The following is a 16407-nucleotide window of genomic DNA, read 5'->3' as shown; positions in this document are numbered from 1 at the left end:
TTGCTTTATACTTTTTTTTTTTTTTTTAATTTGTTCAGGCAATCTGATTCTGCTTTCCTGAAATACCCCTTGACCATTTCCCATGCACTATTATCCTTCCCTTGTAGTTTAAACCATGCAGAACTTACTTTTTGAGTGGCTTGAAGTTGAAGAATGGAAAGAGATAAGAGAAACAAATAAGCAGAATGGGTTAAACTCAGATTTTTAAAACTAAATATTTCTTCTGCATGTTTTGCAGTCTTTCACTGGCTGACAGCATCTTCATGAAGATGCTATTAACTAATATATATATATATATATATATATATATATATATATTTGCCAAAAATTCACAATAAAAATACTCCACTGAGACCAATGAGATTCTCCTACATATCTTATTTGGTAAAATTCAAATGTTTATCTGGCTCGACCTCCTCTTTCCTTAAGAATATTAAAGAATTTGTTTTGAGTGTAAAAAAACTTATTGCGAGCCCACAGTTGCCAGAACTGGGGGTGGCAGATTGGCAAAAATAGTCAATTCACGTTGAAGGGGAGAAAAAATAAAGGATGTACGAATTTGTCACCAACACGCAAAATCACGTGCTTTATACGTAAAATTTTCTAACTGTTGTATAAGCAAAATAGTTACCACTTTAAAAATGACAATGTTCATAAAAGAAAAGTTAATTTTCCAACATGCAATAATAAACAACTCATCCCACAAGAAGGATTGATTACCCTATTATCAGAATGGATTCTCCTGCCTCAGACATGTGCATAAGTGTCGAAAGGTCTCGCATCTGCGAGCGTATAGTACATGTTCAAAAAGATGAAATTATGGCTAGTTTTGATGTCATTTCACTATTTACTAATGTACTTACAGAGGAAATTCTATTTTAAAGGATAAGTTATCAAAAAAAGTTCTCTATACTGACCCATTGCGTTAATTCTGGTTATTTTCATTTCAAAGAAAATGAAAAATCTCCCATACTAGCAAATTTATACTTAGAAGCATTTGACGAAAAAGCTATCTCTTCATTCGAATTAAAACCTAGGTTATGGCAGAGATGGAACTGATTCCTTAAAGGAGTTCCTAAACCATCTCAACAGTTAACATCCAAAAATACAATTTATGTCGGAATTAGAAGTCGATGGCTCTCCCCCATTCCTGGATGTCAAACTCACTCACGTATCTGAAAAATGAATCTCCATTTACAGAAAACTCACTCGCATGAATAGATATCTTCATGCACAACCCCACCATTACCTGCCTCAAAAACTTAACATTATCTCTACATTAGGTAAATATGCTTGCTCCCACCTCTCTGAAGAGGAGGATATCAACAAAGAACTAGTTTCTTCTTACAACCTTTCAGGAAAAAAAAAAAATGGTTATTCTAAACAGATTGAAATACTTTGGGAATAAAATAGAAACCTTTTCCTCATTTATGGTTTTCAGTTTTAAAGAAAAATATTTAATCAATAAACAACATATTAAAATTTGCTATCTTTATTCTGCCTATTCATTATTTTATAATGAAAAGCAGAAAATGTGCTAAAATCACAGCTTGTTAGCAAAATGTTAAAAATAACTTGGTGGTGGTGGGGAGAGTCATGAGAATTAATTTATCAATAGCTTGCTATAATGAAAAGTCACTATATTTTACTTGTGTTTATTAGGTCATCAGGATATGAATGCCACTATATTTAAATTTTGTCTCTTTGCAGGCATCAATCTTTATTACATTAATACTTGGGGAGGTTTTGCTCACCACTGTATTTTTCATACATGTATCTTTTGATAGATAATGGGATACTGATCAAAACATCCTATATAGAGTAGGCCTAGAGAATGACCTCATTCTCCTCTCCTTCAGACATGTAGAAAAAAAATTTTATATATAACAGCATATATAAACAAGTAGTAAATTCCCATTTCGAAGTATTTTTACATATACAACGCATTTCAACATAATGTACAGAATAAAGTTAAACAATTCGGATGTGTTTAATCAGAAAAAAATCAATATTATCCACAGCAATCAATAAAAAAAAGTAAACACAAAGTTGAACCAATGAGTCATAAATAGTAAAGCAATTCAGTCTTAGAAGTCCTCAGAAAAATTTAAATATAATTCTGAAAAGTGCTGAATATAATTGAAGTAAATTACTTGAACCTTTCTAATATTTTGTCAGCTTTCAGTATTTGAAATAAATATTCCAAATATATAGCTAATAGCTTTTTTTTTGTGTATTTCCTACATTTCAACAAGCAAAAACAACAGGTGAATAAAATACAGAAACTAACATAGTCAAATTTCATCCAATACATATGTAATGGAAGTGACAAAAGTTTGAATCCCCCCCCCGCCCACGCCAAGAAGACATTTGATTCATTGTTGCTATGGCATTCTGATTATATCACACATTCCTGCTTTAGGCTGATCATGCTTGTACTGAGATGTGAAGCCAAACTCCTATTTCATCAAGGTCGTCAGAATATTAGTGATTTTTTTCACTAAAATAACTTCCTTGAAAAAATGGGTCATATTTTCTTTAGTAGCAGCAAGGCATGAATACTAAATCCCAGTCCACTTCACAACTTTTCAATGGTATGCGAGGACAGTGCCATTTTATTATTTTTTTTTATTGTAATATCTGTAGGTTGTTTTTCCTAACTTCAAATGCCTACCATTTTTGGCCAAAGTAATAGAATAGGATATTAGAAAAGGGAATATGACATTTGGTCTCCAATTCCTTGGTACTAACATCCAGGCATACATAGAATAATGTCCCAACATCATATTTTCTATTTTGGCTAAATAGGAGGTATCATGTTTGATGTGATTTGATTGAGTGTATACATTTATTTTTTATACTGCTCCTATACACAAGAGGTAGAAGAACGTATAAATACATCAGTGCCATCCGTGGGATGCAAGTGAGAGTTGGAAAAGAAGTTTATTAACATTTTTCTTGAAGAGTTGCAGGTTTGGGAATACTTCATGAGAAAGGTTGTACCAGAGGATGGAGGTAGATGGAATAAAATAAGAAAATTTGGCATGTGCTTGCAGTCGTACTGAAAAGGAAAGTTGGACAGCTGGTGCTTTTGTTTTAATAGGCTCAAAAGTGGAGAAATGATGGTTACAACATCAGTGGAGAAGCAACTGTGGAAGTATCTATAGAACAGATAACAGATGCAGTGCCAAGACAGTGCATCTGTGAGATACAGGTTGAAAAAGATTTGTAAAGGAGAAATCATACATGAGCCAAACTGCTCTTTCCTGGACATCAAGAAATTTTAAGGAAGTTTCAGATGTACCACCCCAAACATCTGAACAGCATTCTAAGATTGGGGAAGAGAGAGAGAGATTTCGGATTTGTACAGTCAATAGCTAGAAAAGTGAAAAATAGCATCTTGAGTGGAGGAAAATGTGCAATTTTTTAAAGAGGTTGAGAACATCATTGATATGATGTGTTTCTGCCAGCAAAGGCTGGAAGTAAATGTCAGTCTAAGAAGAGAGATCTTATCTTATCTGATGATTTGTGTTACTGAGAGGATGGTAGGTGAGCTGAAATCCCTTTGTGAGAGAAAAGGCAAGACTGTGTTTTGGTAGCACTGAAGGCAAGTGGGTTGTCCTCACTCCACCAGTGTTTAAGGCACTGAGTTTTCAGATGATCTTGAAGCTTCGCATGTCTGAGTACTGCATGGTTTTTCAGAATGAGCAAGATGAAGTGAATTATCATCAGCAAAGTTGTAGACAGGATTAGTGGTGATTGATAGCATGTCGTTTATATATAGAAGAGGGTAGGTGATAGAACAGAGCCCTGATGCACTCCTGCATTGGCAGTGAAACTCAAAGAGAGGTAGCCACCCACCATGATATGCAGAGAAAAATCAGAGAAAGCTGGCTACCTAATTACAGGTGGCAACAGGTAGACAGAAGGATAGCAATTTGCTTAGCAGACATTGATCAAACACCATCAAAAGCTCTGGAAATGTCAAAAGCAGCAGCACATTTCTGTGAACCTTTCCATGGCAGGTGTCCAGTGGTGAGTGATGTTCCATTATTTCGGAGAGAATTGAAGTGATGGCAATCAGTTGTTAATTTGATGATATTTATTTCTCTTTTTTTGAATAGGCTGGATACATGCTTGCTTCCATGCATTACAATAAGTGCCAGCTAACACCAGTCCTGCAAAGATGATACATGACAGGTGTTAGCTCTGAAGCACAATGTTTAAGTACAACTGGAGAGATATACCACCAGGACCAAAAGAAATTTTGGTGTTTAAGTTGTTTAGTATTCGTCTGATGTCTTTTTTGCTGGAAAATTATAAAAAAAAAAACCAAGCACCACATACCTCCAGACACTGGTGCTCAGTTTCTAGTATCGTAGGATATGTATTTTGAATCTAAACCTGAATATGTATTTTATTCAAAAAGTTGTTTTTACTCATTTAACATTAATTTTGTTTCTTCTAACCTAATCAAAAATAACAGACCATTAAAACATTTGAAGTTAATTTAGTTTATCACAATCACATTTGTTAACACTAAAAAAATAAAAAATAAATAAATAAAAAAGTTGATATCTTAATATATGTGGACTGTTTCTTTCAAATTTAACCAATACACATATTTCAGAAATAAGATTTTCCCAAACCTCCTGAAAATATATCTGTATTTAGCAGTCTCATGCATTCCATTTTTAAATTGATCCAAATTGTATTCAAAGAAGTTCAACCTCAAGAGGCCTTACCAAAAGCATGCTGCAAAATAAAGGGATGAAGCGATTATAGTTACTATTGAGTACCACACAACTAACACTTTTCAGGTGAAGGTGGCCAATAACAAAATAGTCACATATTCTTACAAAGCATATTTCATGATCATATTTGTTCCAATGACCCATGTTTTGTTTTCATAGTCAATAAGAAATGTTAGCAAGTATGTATGCATCAAAAGCATATGCAAGCCTTTCCTAAGTTCCATGGAATGTGATTTTTCTGATAGGAGGGATGGTAATGAGATGAAGATTTAAAACCAACTTTTTTGTACTTTTTATCTACCAGTATCCTAACAAATAATAATAATAATACACTGAATAATTTTGCAAAAGTGAGTGAATCAGTGCACGTCCATCATTATGAGGTATACAGAGATATGTATAATTCTCTTAAGAGGAGAGCCCACAATCTCACTTCTCTATCAGGTAGAGAAACATTTTAAAACCAAATGAAGGTTCAAAAAAAATCACTCTCCTTTAAGAGGTGCATCACATTTTCAATCATTTTGTTTGCACGCATAATCTCTTATGAGCACATCGAACTTTTTTTTTTCTGCCAATGTTGCCATTTTTGGACACACCTGATTCCCCCCCCCCCCCCCACCAACAAAAACTAACCAGAGATCCATGAGTGGAGTATCACTGGCTTACATAATATTGAAGCTTACTATATGGTAAGTATCACATCATCAGTTATACACTCACCAGTGCACAAAGCAGTCTTCTCGCAAACCAGCATTCATTACTGGTGCTAGGTTTGTAGCGCATGTAAACGCATTTAGCTATACTGCAAAGTTTAAACTGTTTGTATTACAGTAAGTGACTGAACATGGAAAACAAGCATCTGGCAAGAAACATTGAATGACTATACTGATCAATTTGCTAACTGTGAACTTAAACCAATAGGTTATATGCTTCACTTTAACTGTAATATACAAAGCATACCCTATAGAAAGACAGGGCAGCAATTTATCATTTTCTCTTGAATTGTAGTTTGTTTCTTATTCCAACACATTAACAGAAGTTTGTTTATACATAAGAGTCAGTGACATAGTATATAGATCTGTTATTACTGTATGTGACAAGGAAAAAAAAATGTAACAAGAAGCTAACTGAGAAGAAAAATCTTACAATGTTGGCTTCTCTACTATGCTTATTTATGGTACTTTTTAAGGGAAGAATTTAGAACAGCATTTTTTACTATCCTGTATTTTACATAAATTTCACATATTTAGCAATACACAAGAGCTCCTGCTTCAGTTATTTAAATGCATATGTTTAAATTCACTTATTTAAATGCATATGCATACAAATTCCAAATGCAATGACCCATAATATGGTAGCCTAAATGCAGTGCAGTGAGGTTAAACAGCTGTCTATAGCGGAATCTGCACAACAATCATTATGCAAATAGGCATCCTTAATTTCAGCTGAATGGAGACCAGCTCCATTTCTCTAACTGCATTTATATTTATGATTCTCGTTTAGCATCATCAGGGGTTTTAACTCTGTCAACTTGACCACCAACCTAAAAATAATAAAAAATAAATATTTGTAATAAAAAAAAGGAATTTATTATAGCTTAAAAGAACTGCTTTTAAAATGAGATAAAATAAGTTCATTTGAATTTCTAAGATATATGAACTATCATTTAATTTTGTTTCTTATAATCAAAATAACACCATATAAACTTCTCAGATTTCTATAGTTAGGTTGAAATTCTTGAGAATCCCAGTATAAAATATTAGAATTACACAGTCTTTATACTAGAACTCTCCAGCTTTCTTGAGATAAACATTTGCTAGCTTTATGAATTTCTTTATCAACAGCATTTCTAACAAACACCACTATCAATAGGCAGTTTCACATGCTTATTTAGATCATGAGTACTACTTGCTTATCCTCTTTGTGCATAATGACACATAAGACAAGGATCCGTTTCGTCCAGATACCTCTGTCTTGTGCCACTTCAGCTTCTCTCCAGCTCTCTCAACCAGCCCTTCTTTCCTTTTCTATCATTCTCTGCCAAGTTAATTTACACATTCCCTTCTGGAATCCATGTTAAAGCTAATCTTGGAATCTAATGTCCATTCTCAGTATGTATCCAATCCATTTCTATCTGCATTTTTTTAAAAAATTTCATTACTGATACTTTCTTGCTCAGTCAGTTTACGTCACCATTTATTATCTACTCTATAATATAAAATGATAAGCCTTTTTTGTAATAACGTTTTTTGTCAAGTTATTTGAAACTCAGGGCTACGCTGAGTGTCGAGTCTTCAAAATTCGAGTTATCAGAATTCAAGGAGAACAGCCCTACCAGTCCGGAACTCAGGGGGGTTGGGCGCTGTATGTGCTGGAAACCCCCTTTAGAGTCATCAGAATTCAAGGAGAACAGGACTATCAGTCCGGAACTCGGGGGGGGGGGGAAATCCCCCCTTGAGTCATCTGAATTCAAGGAGAACCGGCCTATCAGTCCAGAACTCAGGGGGTCGGGTGCTGTATGGGCCAGGAAGGGTGGAACACCCTTTCGAGTAATCAGAATTCAAGGAGAACCGGCCTACCAGTTCAGAACTCAGGGGGGACGTAGTGCCAGAGGCCCCCCCACTACAATACACACACACAAAATACAAAAATATTTTACACAGACATTTTGTCTGTAAACTAATTTAGTTTCCTGTTTTTTGGTGAGTTTCCATGTCTCTGATCCATATAATAATACTGTTTCCATCATATTTATTTTAAGACCAACCTTTTGATGTATGAAATTCCAAGTCATTCTATCAAGTAGTTTATTTTATACAGCTATATAGAATGAATTTCGCACATGGATGCTTATGACAGATATAACAACTTAGAAAAAAAATCTTGTCGATAGTGTTGCCATCTATGGTCAATGCCGAGAACTTTTCAGACCATCTCTGTAATTATACCTATATTTTATAGATTGATTTTGCCAAAGCATTTGACAGTATCGATAGAGAAACATTATGGCTAATTATTAGAAGCAACGGAATTCCTTACAAATATGTGAGGATAAGAAGAGAAATTGGATACAGGAAGTAAAAGTACAGCAAACATCCTATCTCACACACCAATCCTTATTTTAAACACAATGGTTTGAAATAAGGACTTGTGTGTGAGACAGGTTATGTAATGTCTACTTTACTGTTTAACATAGTCATTGACTGGATTATGAGAAAAGTTACAATTATAAGAAAAGGAATTAAACGGAATCCTATGTCCCAGTTGAAGATCTACATTAATGCAAACAACATGGTCTTGATATCATCAAAATACACTGATTTATATACAAGCAAAGTCAGAAGCCTTGTATAAAACAGCTGAAAAGGTTGGTCTTAAAATAAATATGACTGAAACGAACGTTCTTAAAGTTGAACAGCAAATGTTGCAAAGAAATTAAAATCAATTAACATGCAGTAGAAGAAGTCAAGAATTTTATATACTTGGGAGCAAATGTATAGATACTGAAGGTGAAACCGACATGGATATAATGTAGAGATTGACAAAGGCAAATACCTTTTTTTCCCAAAAATTAAATAATATATGGAAATTATCTAAATATCATAATAAAACCAAAATAAAGATCTTCAATAGCAGTATTAAGGCTGTATTATTATATGGATCAGACATGGAAACTCACCAAAAAACAGGAAACTAAATTAGTTTACAAGTGTTGCCTGTATCCCTTGAAATGGACAAAATTCAGTATCATGCAGTTATAAAATTCTTTGTAAAAGAAGGTTTATCGCCAAAAGAAATTCATTCGAAGTTCATAAAAGTTTATGGACACTCTTCTCCTTCGTTTTCGACAATTATGAAATGGGCTGCCAAGTTTAAACATGGCCATACCAGCCTTGAAGATGATCTTTGTGAAGGATGTCCAAAAAGTGTAACAGCACCAGAAATCATTGATCAAGTGCACGATATCGTGTTGAATGACCGGCGAGTCAAAGTGCATGAAATTGCTGAGACTAAAGGCATTTCAAAAGAACTTGTAGGATATATTTTGCATGAAGAATTAAAAATGAAAAAGCTTTGTGCAAGATAGGTGCCGCACTTGCTCACAGCAGATAAAAAATGCATTTGCATGAAAATCTCTGAACAGTGCTTGGAGCGTTTTAACAAGAATAAAACTGATTTTGTGTGTCAATTTATTACTATGGATGAGACTTGGATTCACCATTACACACCAGAATCCAAACAGCAGTCAAATAGTGGACAGAATCCAGCTGTTCTACTCCAAAAAAGACAAAGTTGGTTTTCTATCAGCAGGAAGGGGTCAGTCATGGCATTGGTGTTTTGGGATGCTAAAGGCATTTTGTTTATTTATTATCTTGAAAAGGGTAAAATAATAACTAGGGAATATTATTCCGATTTTTAACCAGAATAGATGAAAAAATTCATGAGAAAAGACCCAGTTTGCAGAACAAAAAAAATCATCTTTCATCAGGACAATGCACCTGCCCACAAAAGTGTTTTGGCAATGGGAAAATTAAGGGATCTGCACTATGAATTGTTGGAACATCCACACTATTCCCCAGATTTGGCTCCCTCTGACTTCCTTCTCTTCCCAGAACTAAAATTCTTCCTCGTTGGTCAGCATTTTTCTTTGAATCAAGAGGTGACTGCAGCTGTAGAGGGGAATTTTGCAGACCTTACTGGGATGGGATAATGGCATGGAGCATCGCCGGAATAAATGTATTAGTCTTAAGGGAGATTATGTTGAAAAATAAAAATAATTTTGAAATTATAAATTCGTTTTTTCATTGTTAGGCCAAGAACTTTTCAGACCACCCTCGTATATGTTTTGTTTGATGATGTTCCTTAAGGAAAAATGTGATACACAGTACTCCCATCTATTTTAAAATTAAGTTGTTCATGTGTCAATATCTTTTCTATTTTACTTTTAATCTTATTTATCAATATTTCACAGAAAATTTTTATAGGTACTGAAAGACTAATTCTCCAATTTTCACATCTAATGAGATGTTTTCTGTCTCTAGCAACACTGTTAAAGATCAGTTGCAATTTATCAGGAGCAGTTTCTATGTCTTAAGCATTTCTATTACTATATTATCATTGCCACGTGCCTTTCCAATTTTCATCATCTCTATATTACATTTATTATTTCATATTTAGATATTGGTTCTAGCGTAATATTTACTATGCTTACAAAAGGTTCTTTCATAATTGAAATTCTAATTGTGTCGGTTATATTATTTTCTACATTTAAAACTTGCTCATAGTGTTCTTTTCATCTTCTAACAATCTTATTCTCTTTGGTTAGCAGCAAATCATTTTTATTCCTTATAGAATTTACTTGCCTGTTTTCAGAGCATATTTCCCCAATGTGTTTTAATGCTGCAGTCTGTTCTGCTTCTTCTGCCAAAATGTTCACATAATTCCTTTTATCTCCTCTTGCAGATCTTTTAACACATTCAAGTTGGGAAGTGTTTTGCACATTTATCATACTGATGAGATTTTCATTAGCATTTGTGTGCCATTTCCACATCCTACAGGCATGCTGATCTGATGCAAAGTTTTCAAGGCATGTTAGTTGCAACCCTTTTGGTAGAATTTTATTTGAAGTTGGCATTCATTTGTGATCTGTCTTAATGACATTGAAAATTTCAAATGCAATCGAACAAACACTTATTTCATGTAATAGAAAATTTGGACCAAAGTTAGGATGATTGTTTTTAGTTAGATACTGTGTTTGGTGCAACAAACGGTTTTGCTTGAGTCTATGTAGCACAGTTTTTGTGAGAGAGTAATATGTTTCATTAGGTAGTGCTGTTTTTATCCTAGTTTTCTCTAATTGCACTATTTGTTGACAAATATATTACACAGACTGCAATTGTTTCTGTACCTTATCTAGTGATACAATAAAACTACTGGTTTTTTTTTTTTTGCATCTGCAGTATAGTGGCTATTAGTGATTAATATTTCACACACAAATTCCTTTCCATCTATTCATAAGTTTTTTTTTTTTTTTTTTTAAATTATGCCCATCATAAATGAAAATATGAAAGTCTAGAGTTTATAGGATCACATATTCTTTACTCCACATCCAGATACTTTTGGTTAAGTATTTGCAGAAAGACAAGTTTTTGGTGTTAACCAAAAACTTGTCTTTCTCTCTTCATTGCACAAATGAATTTCTTCAGCTCTGAGATTTAACATTTTCAAATATTTGAATTTTATTCTTTACTTCTATGAGTTTCTAGGTCTTGTCTGATAATCAATTTTTGCTTTTTTTTCCCTTTATCATCATCCAAACAAAACAGTCTCTTATGACTTTATATACCATTTTGAAAATGTTTTTCCATTGCTTTTCAAATTATACCTTTGGGGTTTTCTACTTTCTCACTTCTCATTTTCCAAAATTTGAAATCGGTTTTTTTTTTATCATAAAAGAAAAAATTTCATTAATTTTTAATTCAGACATATCTTATCACTCCATTTTGATTTCTAATTTTTTTTAATCCTATGCAGTTTTAATTTAAGTTTGGCTGATACTAAGTAATAATCAGATCCTACATAAGATTATTTTTGTGGTTTTTTCTTTTTATTGGAGATATTCATACCAAATTTGTTATAGCAATTATTCAATCTAATCAAATAATCCTGAAGACTGGCACTAGATTTATTTAAGAACATATGTCTCATCTTTATGTAGATGAAGTTGAACATCATCAGCTTCTTTACAACTTAAATAAAGACTATGTATTGCTTTATATAAAGTTTCAATTTAATTTACCCCACATAACTGTAGTATTTTGAAAATGCTTTTCTCTTGGCATCTCTTTCATATGCCTTTTCCAGATCTACAAAACTTAAATACAGATCTTTGTTATATTCCCTTAAATTTCTGAACTATCTTAAAGTTTGTTCTTCCTTTCTTTTTCACATTAGTTTCTTGAGAAGAGACTAACATTTTTGTTAGTCTCTTCTCAAGTATGCGTGTATAAATCTTTCTGGAAACACTATTCATCAAGGAAATTCCTCTATAATTCTCACATTCAATATTATTTCCCTTTTTACAGATGGGTACTAATAGAGTTCCAAGTCAATAATCTGAATTTGACCTTTTGCCCATATCTTCTGAATTATCAAGTGTAGCCACTATAAAATTTTTACACCTCCATATTTGAGCATTTCTGATTGAATATCATCTACTTCAGCTGCTTTTCCACATTTCAAGTTTTTGATGACTTTTTCTACTACAAGTATTGATATATACTCCTGACTGCATTCCTCTTGAACAATTTCAACCACTGTTCTATCACTGCTTATTTCATTTAACAATCTTTCAAAGTAATTATTCCAGATATCCAGAAAACGTTTATGTCACTTTTATCATCTGATTCATTTTATAGTATTTTTCACCTCAATTCCTAAACTTTTTCAACAGCCTCCAGAACACTTTGCCACTTACATGATATTTATGTTCCATATTCTTATCAAAGTTTTCCTATGACTTATTTCACATAGTTTCTGCTAACTTATTGGGTTTCAATATGCTTTCTTCTTTTTCAGGACTGCCTCTAACTTTATGAGGCCACTATGAAGTTAGGATTTTGCTATCTTTAGAAACAACCTCACTACTTGTCTCTCTCCAGATGAACTAATGTTTCTTCAGAGAGTTTGGCACCAATACTCCAAGGTTTTGTTCTTGTTTTCAAACTCCCATTTGTATATTTCAGTCTATAATTCACCTACGAAAGCTACTTGAATGATTTTTTAAAAAATGTTTTTATTATACTCAAAATTAACGGCAGTTACTTTGTTCCAAATTCCCGGTATACTCTATCTTGAAGTAGCATGAAGATACCACTATCAACAATAACATAGTTCAGACTTTTGTGTCTTTGCTTTGTGTGATTTCTTCATATATTTATGTTGAAAGATGGCATTAGTAATGACTAGTCTGTGTTCTGAAGAAATCTAACAAGTACTTATTATCATCTTTGCCCTTTTCTCCAAATTTTCCTTAAACCTTTCTATATGTCTGGTATTAATTTCATACTCTGTCGTTTAGACTTCCAAGAAGGATTAGCTTTTCATTTTTTTTCTTTATATTGATCGGCTTTCTCTAATGAATTCATAAATTTAAATGTTCAATTTCCCATCTTGAAATGTGCCTATATCAATATGAAATTGCCTGCCATCAAGAAGCTTATAATAAATTTATTTTAATCTTTTATTCGAGTGAAAGCAAACAAAGTTTGCGCCTGAAAATATCTTCAGGATTGAGGTAAGGTGGTACATCCCCAGGCAACTCGCAGCAAAGGTTGACCAAGCTCTCATCACTCCTTGTCTCAGTATCTCCCATAACGCAAAGCACATCTCCTTGCAGATATGTATACTGCTATACATTAAGGGAAGGGCCACTACCCAGACTGGTTTCATCCTTTATTGAGGTCTCATCAGTGGGAGGCAGACCCAGAGTGGTGATACCAAGGCAGAAGCAAAAAAGAGAGGTCATATTTACCCATGCGAGTTGCCAACCGGTGCACCATGTACCACCTTATTAAATTACTCTGGATTTAGAGAAAGATGTTGGATGTGTATTTTGCACTTGGTTAGACTATAATAAATTTAGTTTAATCCTTTATCCAAGTGTAAGCAAACATCACTTGGATCACCATGCAACTCGCAGCAAAGGTGGACCAAGCTCTCATCACTCCTTGTCTCAGTATCTCCCATAATGCAAAGCACATCTCCTTGCGGACATGTATACTGTACATTAAGGGAAGGGCCACTACCCAGACCGGTTTCATCCTTTATTGAGGTATCGTCAGTGGGAGGCAGACCCAGAGTGGTGAAACCAAGGCAGAAGCAAAAAAAAAAAAGAGAGGTCATATTTATCTATACGAGTTGCCAACCGGTGTACCACCTTATTATTAAATTACTCTGGATTTAGAGAAAGATGTTGGATGTGTATTTTGCACTTGGTTAGACTATAATAAATTTAGTTTAATCCTTTATCCAAGTGTAAGCAAACAAACTTTGCGCCTGAAAATATCTTCATTATGGGAGATACTGAGACAAGGAGTGATGAGAGCTTGGTCCACCTTTGCTGTGAGTTGCCCGGGAATGTACCACCTTACCTCAGTCCTGAAGATATTTTCAGGCACAAACTTTGTTTGCTTACACTTGGATAAAGGATTCAACTAAATTTATTATAGTCTAACCAAGGGCAAAATAAACTTCCAACATCAAGAAGCTTATCTTCATGTTTAATGCTATAGGTATCACTTCCATCTCCTGATCATTAGTGCTAATTATAATATCTTATAATTATTATTTTGCAGAATCTCACCTATAGATTTTTTTTTTCCTCAGTAATTGTCAACATCATACTTCTCTAGTTCTTCTACCAGTATGATTTCTTTTCCACCGACACTTATGTGGTGTCTGCCTTCATTTCTGCTGACATTAAGTTTATTTCAGTATCTGAATTTTCAATGCTCACCCTTCAATGTTCCCCGATGAAAACAGCAATGTCCCAGCTAGCATGAAATTCCATTACCATCATTTTATTTTGGTTTGAGCCATACAGAATGCAATTCGGTTGGTGTCAAACTTCTAGCCTATCTATATTCATTTAGTAGCCAGGTGGATACCTGTTAATGGGGTACCCAGATGAAGTTGAGGAGTGGCCATTAAGTTAGAAGTCCTGATCCGTTTTCCTTAAAAGCTAAGTGGAAGTCTCCTACTAGTTATCTAGCTTTGACCCATAAGTGACCATAAAAATTGTATTAAAATAAGTTTTTTTCATAAGCATTTTTATTAAGAATAAGAACAAAAGCACATTCACAAATACAGGTATTCCTTGCTTAACGAGTCAAAATTAATTGCAGCAATCCCTTGATATGCACGGCAAGAGTTTTAACACGCCTTTAACCCTGTGGAGCTCGCAGCTGATTTGACAGATACATGCAAAATGTTTAATATAAATATTCTTACACAATTCAGTGTATAGCTTGGAGGTCATGAGTAGCTGTGCATTCATATGTTACGAGTGATATTCTGCACTATTTTTTGCTGTCAGTTTGCTTTAACACGTCATGTAAAGGTTTGTAATATTTGACAATAAATTGTATCTGAGAGATAACGCGACCTCCGATGTCAGTATAATATGGTTTAGTTGTTTTTTTATTCTTGGTTCAATAATTTCTAGATTGTAACTGAAAATAAAAAAACCATCATGTATTACTGAAATAGAGAGCCAAAGGCTTATTTATCATACATGTCCTTTAGATGTGCTTTACATTATGGAAAATACTAAGGAAAGTGATCTGGAGCTTACTCCCCCTTTACTACGAGTTGCCCATAAGGTTGCTTATGCTTGCATCCACCGAAACTTTTAGTTTCTATATATTCGGCACGAAACTCTTGTAATTTCTATATTCGGCTATGAAATAATGTTGGATTCAATATCCACTTAATTTGTACCATCATGCATTATATTTACAGCGTTTTTTTCTTTGTTTTATTGCATTTGAGCACATACTAGTAATGAATGTATCTCTCAGATATACTGCAACCTACGCTACAATTTTTACCGCCAGACGCTCTGCAGGGTTACATTTACCACGCAAAAACATGCAAGCCTTGTGGCGTGAGCATGATGACATCATTCCTCCTACGCAGCCTCCTACGAATTATTAATACAGTAATCGATCATGGACGAATTGTAATTTTTGCCATTGATTATTAGATTTGACTAACGTGATTTTGATATATGCAGTAACATCGAGGGATTAATTAACAGCGATAATCGAGGGATACCTGCACAGAAAAATCAACACTGCAGCACTTTTAATATACTGTAGCAAAAATGGTCAATTAACGCTAAATCCAAATTTAAGAAATATATATCTAAATATATAAAAAATTTTAAAAAAATCATGCGCAGAGTCAAGAGCAGTATTTCTCAAAGAGGTGATAAACCATAGTTCATATGACCTGTTAAGATTAGGCAATTTAATAAAGCTTCACAACTTTCTTTGTAAAGTCCGTGTGGTTAGCCTTGTGGCCATGCACTTCACAACCATATGCCTGGGAAAGGAGTATCCTGGGTTCGATTCCTGTTGCCGACGTGAGGAGCTTGAGGATCTTTCTCAGACACAGCCAAGTTAGATAGTATTGGGCATGTACAACAGGGTTTTTCTCCTCAGTTTATCTGGGGTTTTTTCTCCTGCAAGCAGGCAAAACTGGCCCCATGAACTCACGTAGTTACCTATCCCTCTCGTCCATCCTAGGACGGGTTACTGGCAAGCCACAGAATATACTGAGAGACATAGGGCTAGTGACCTTATCCTCGGGATGGGTACAACTTAGAAGAGAGAACTCAAGTCAGCTCTGTAACAGGCCAGTAGGCCTAACACGTAGAAGGAAGAAGAACTTTTTTTGTAAAGAGCCTTTCCAAAAAACTCTTGTGCAGACTGGCCAAAACATGATAGCAATATTATAAATGAACTAATCTATGTTTACTTATGCTCCCATTCTGAAACAGATGAGATACTTCTAAATACCGTCATCTCTCACTATAACATACACCACTAAAACAAACTACAGCCATCCCTCAACTTACGTCCAGGAT

At 34.2% G+C, this 16407-nt stretch overlaps 1 protein-coding gene across 1 annotated transcript in view; it reads right to left on the bottom strand.

The window, feature by feature from the left end:
* Positions 1–1420: 1420 nt before the first annotated feature.
* LOC150095742 (CUE domain-containing protein 1-like) overlaps positions 1421–16407 on the bottom strand; it is a 101235-nt gene continuing 86248 nt past the window's right edge. Inside the window, exon 7 of the mRNA XM_090410763.1 lies at positions 1421–6300. Within this exon, the coding sequence (XP_090266889.1) occupies positions 6244–6300 (57 nt within the window). The 3' untranslated portion in view covers positions 1421–6243. The remainder of the gene's footprint in view (positions 6301–16407) is intronic.

This window comes from Typopeltis vanoorti, chromosome 20 (genome assembly GCF_054136105.1).
Source record: "Typopeltis vanoorti isolate ZY-2024b chromosome 20, IOZ_Tvanoo_1.0, whole genome shotgun sequence".
NCBI lineage: Eukaryota > Metazoa > Arthropoda > Arachnida > Uropygi > Thelyphonidae > Typopeltis > Typopeltis vanoorti.
Note: the sequence above shows the minus strand (reverse complement) of the source record. Positions and strands in the feature narration are given on the sequence as shown.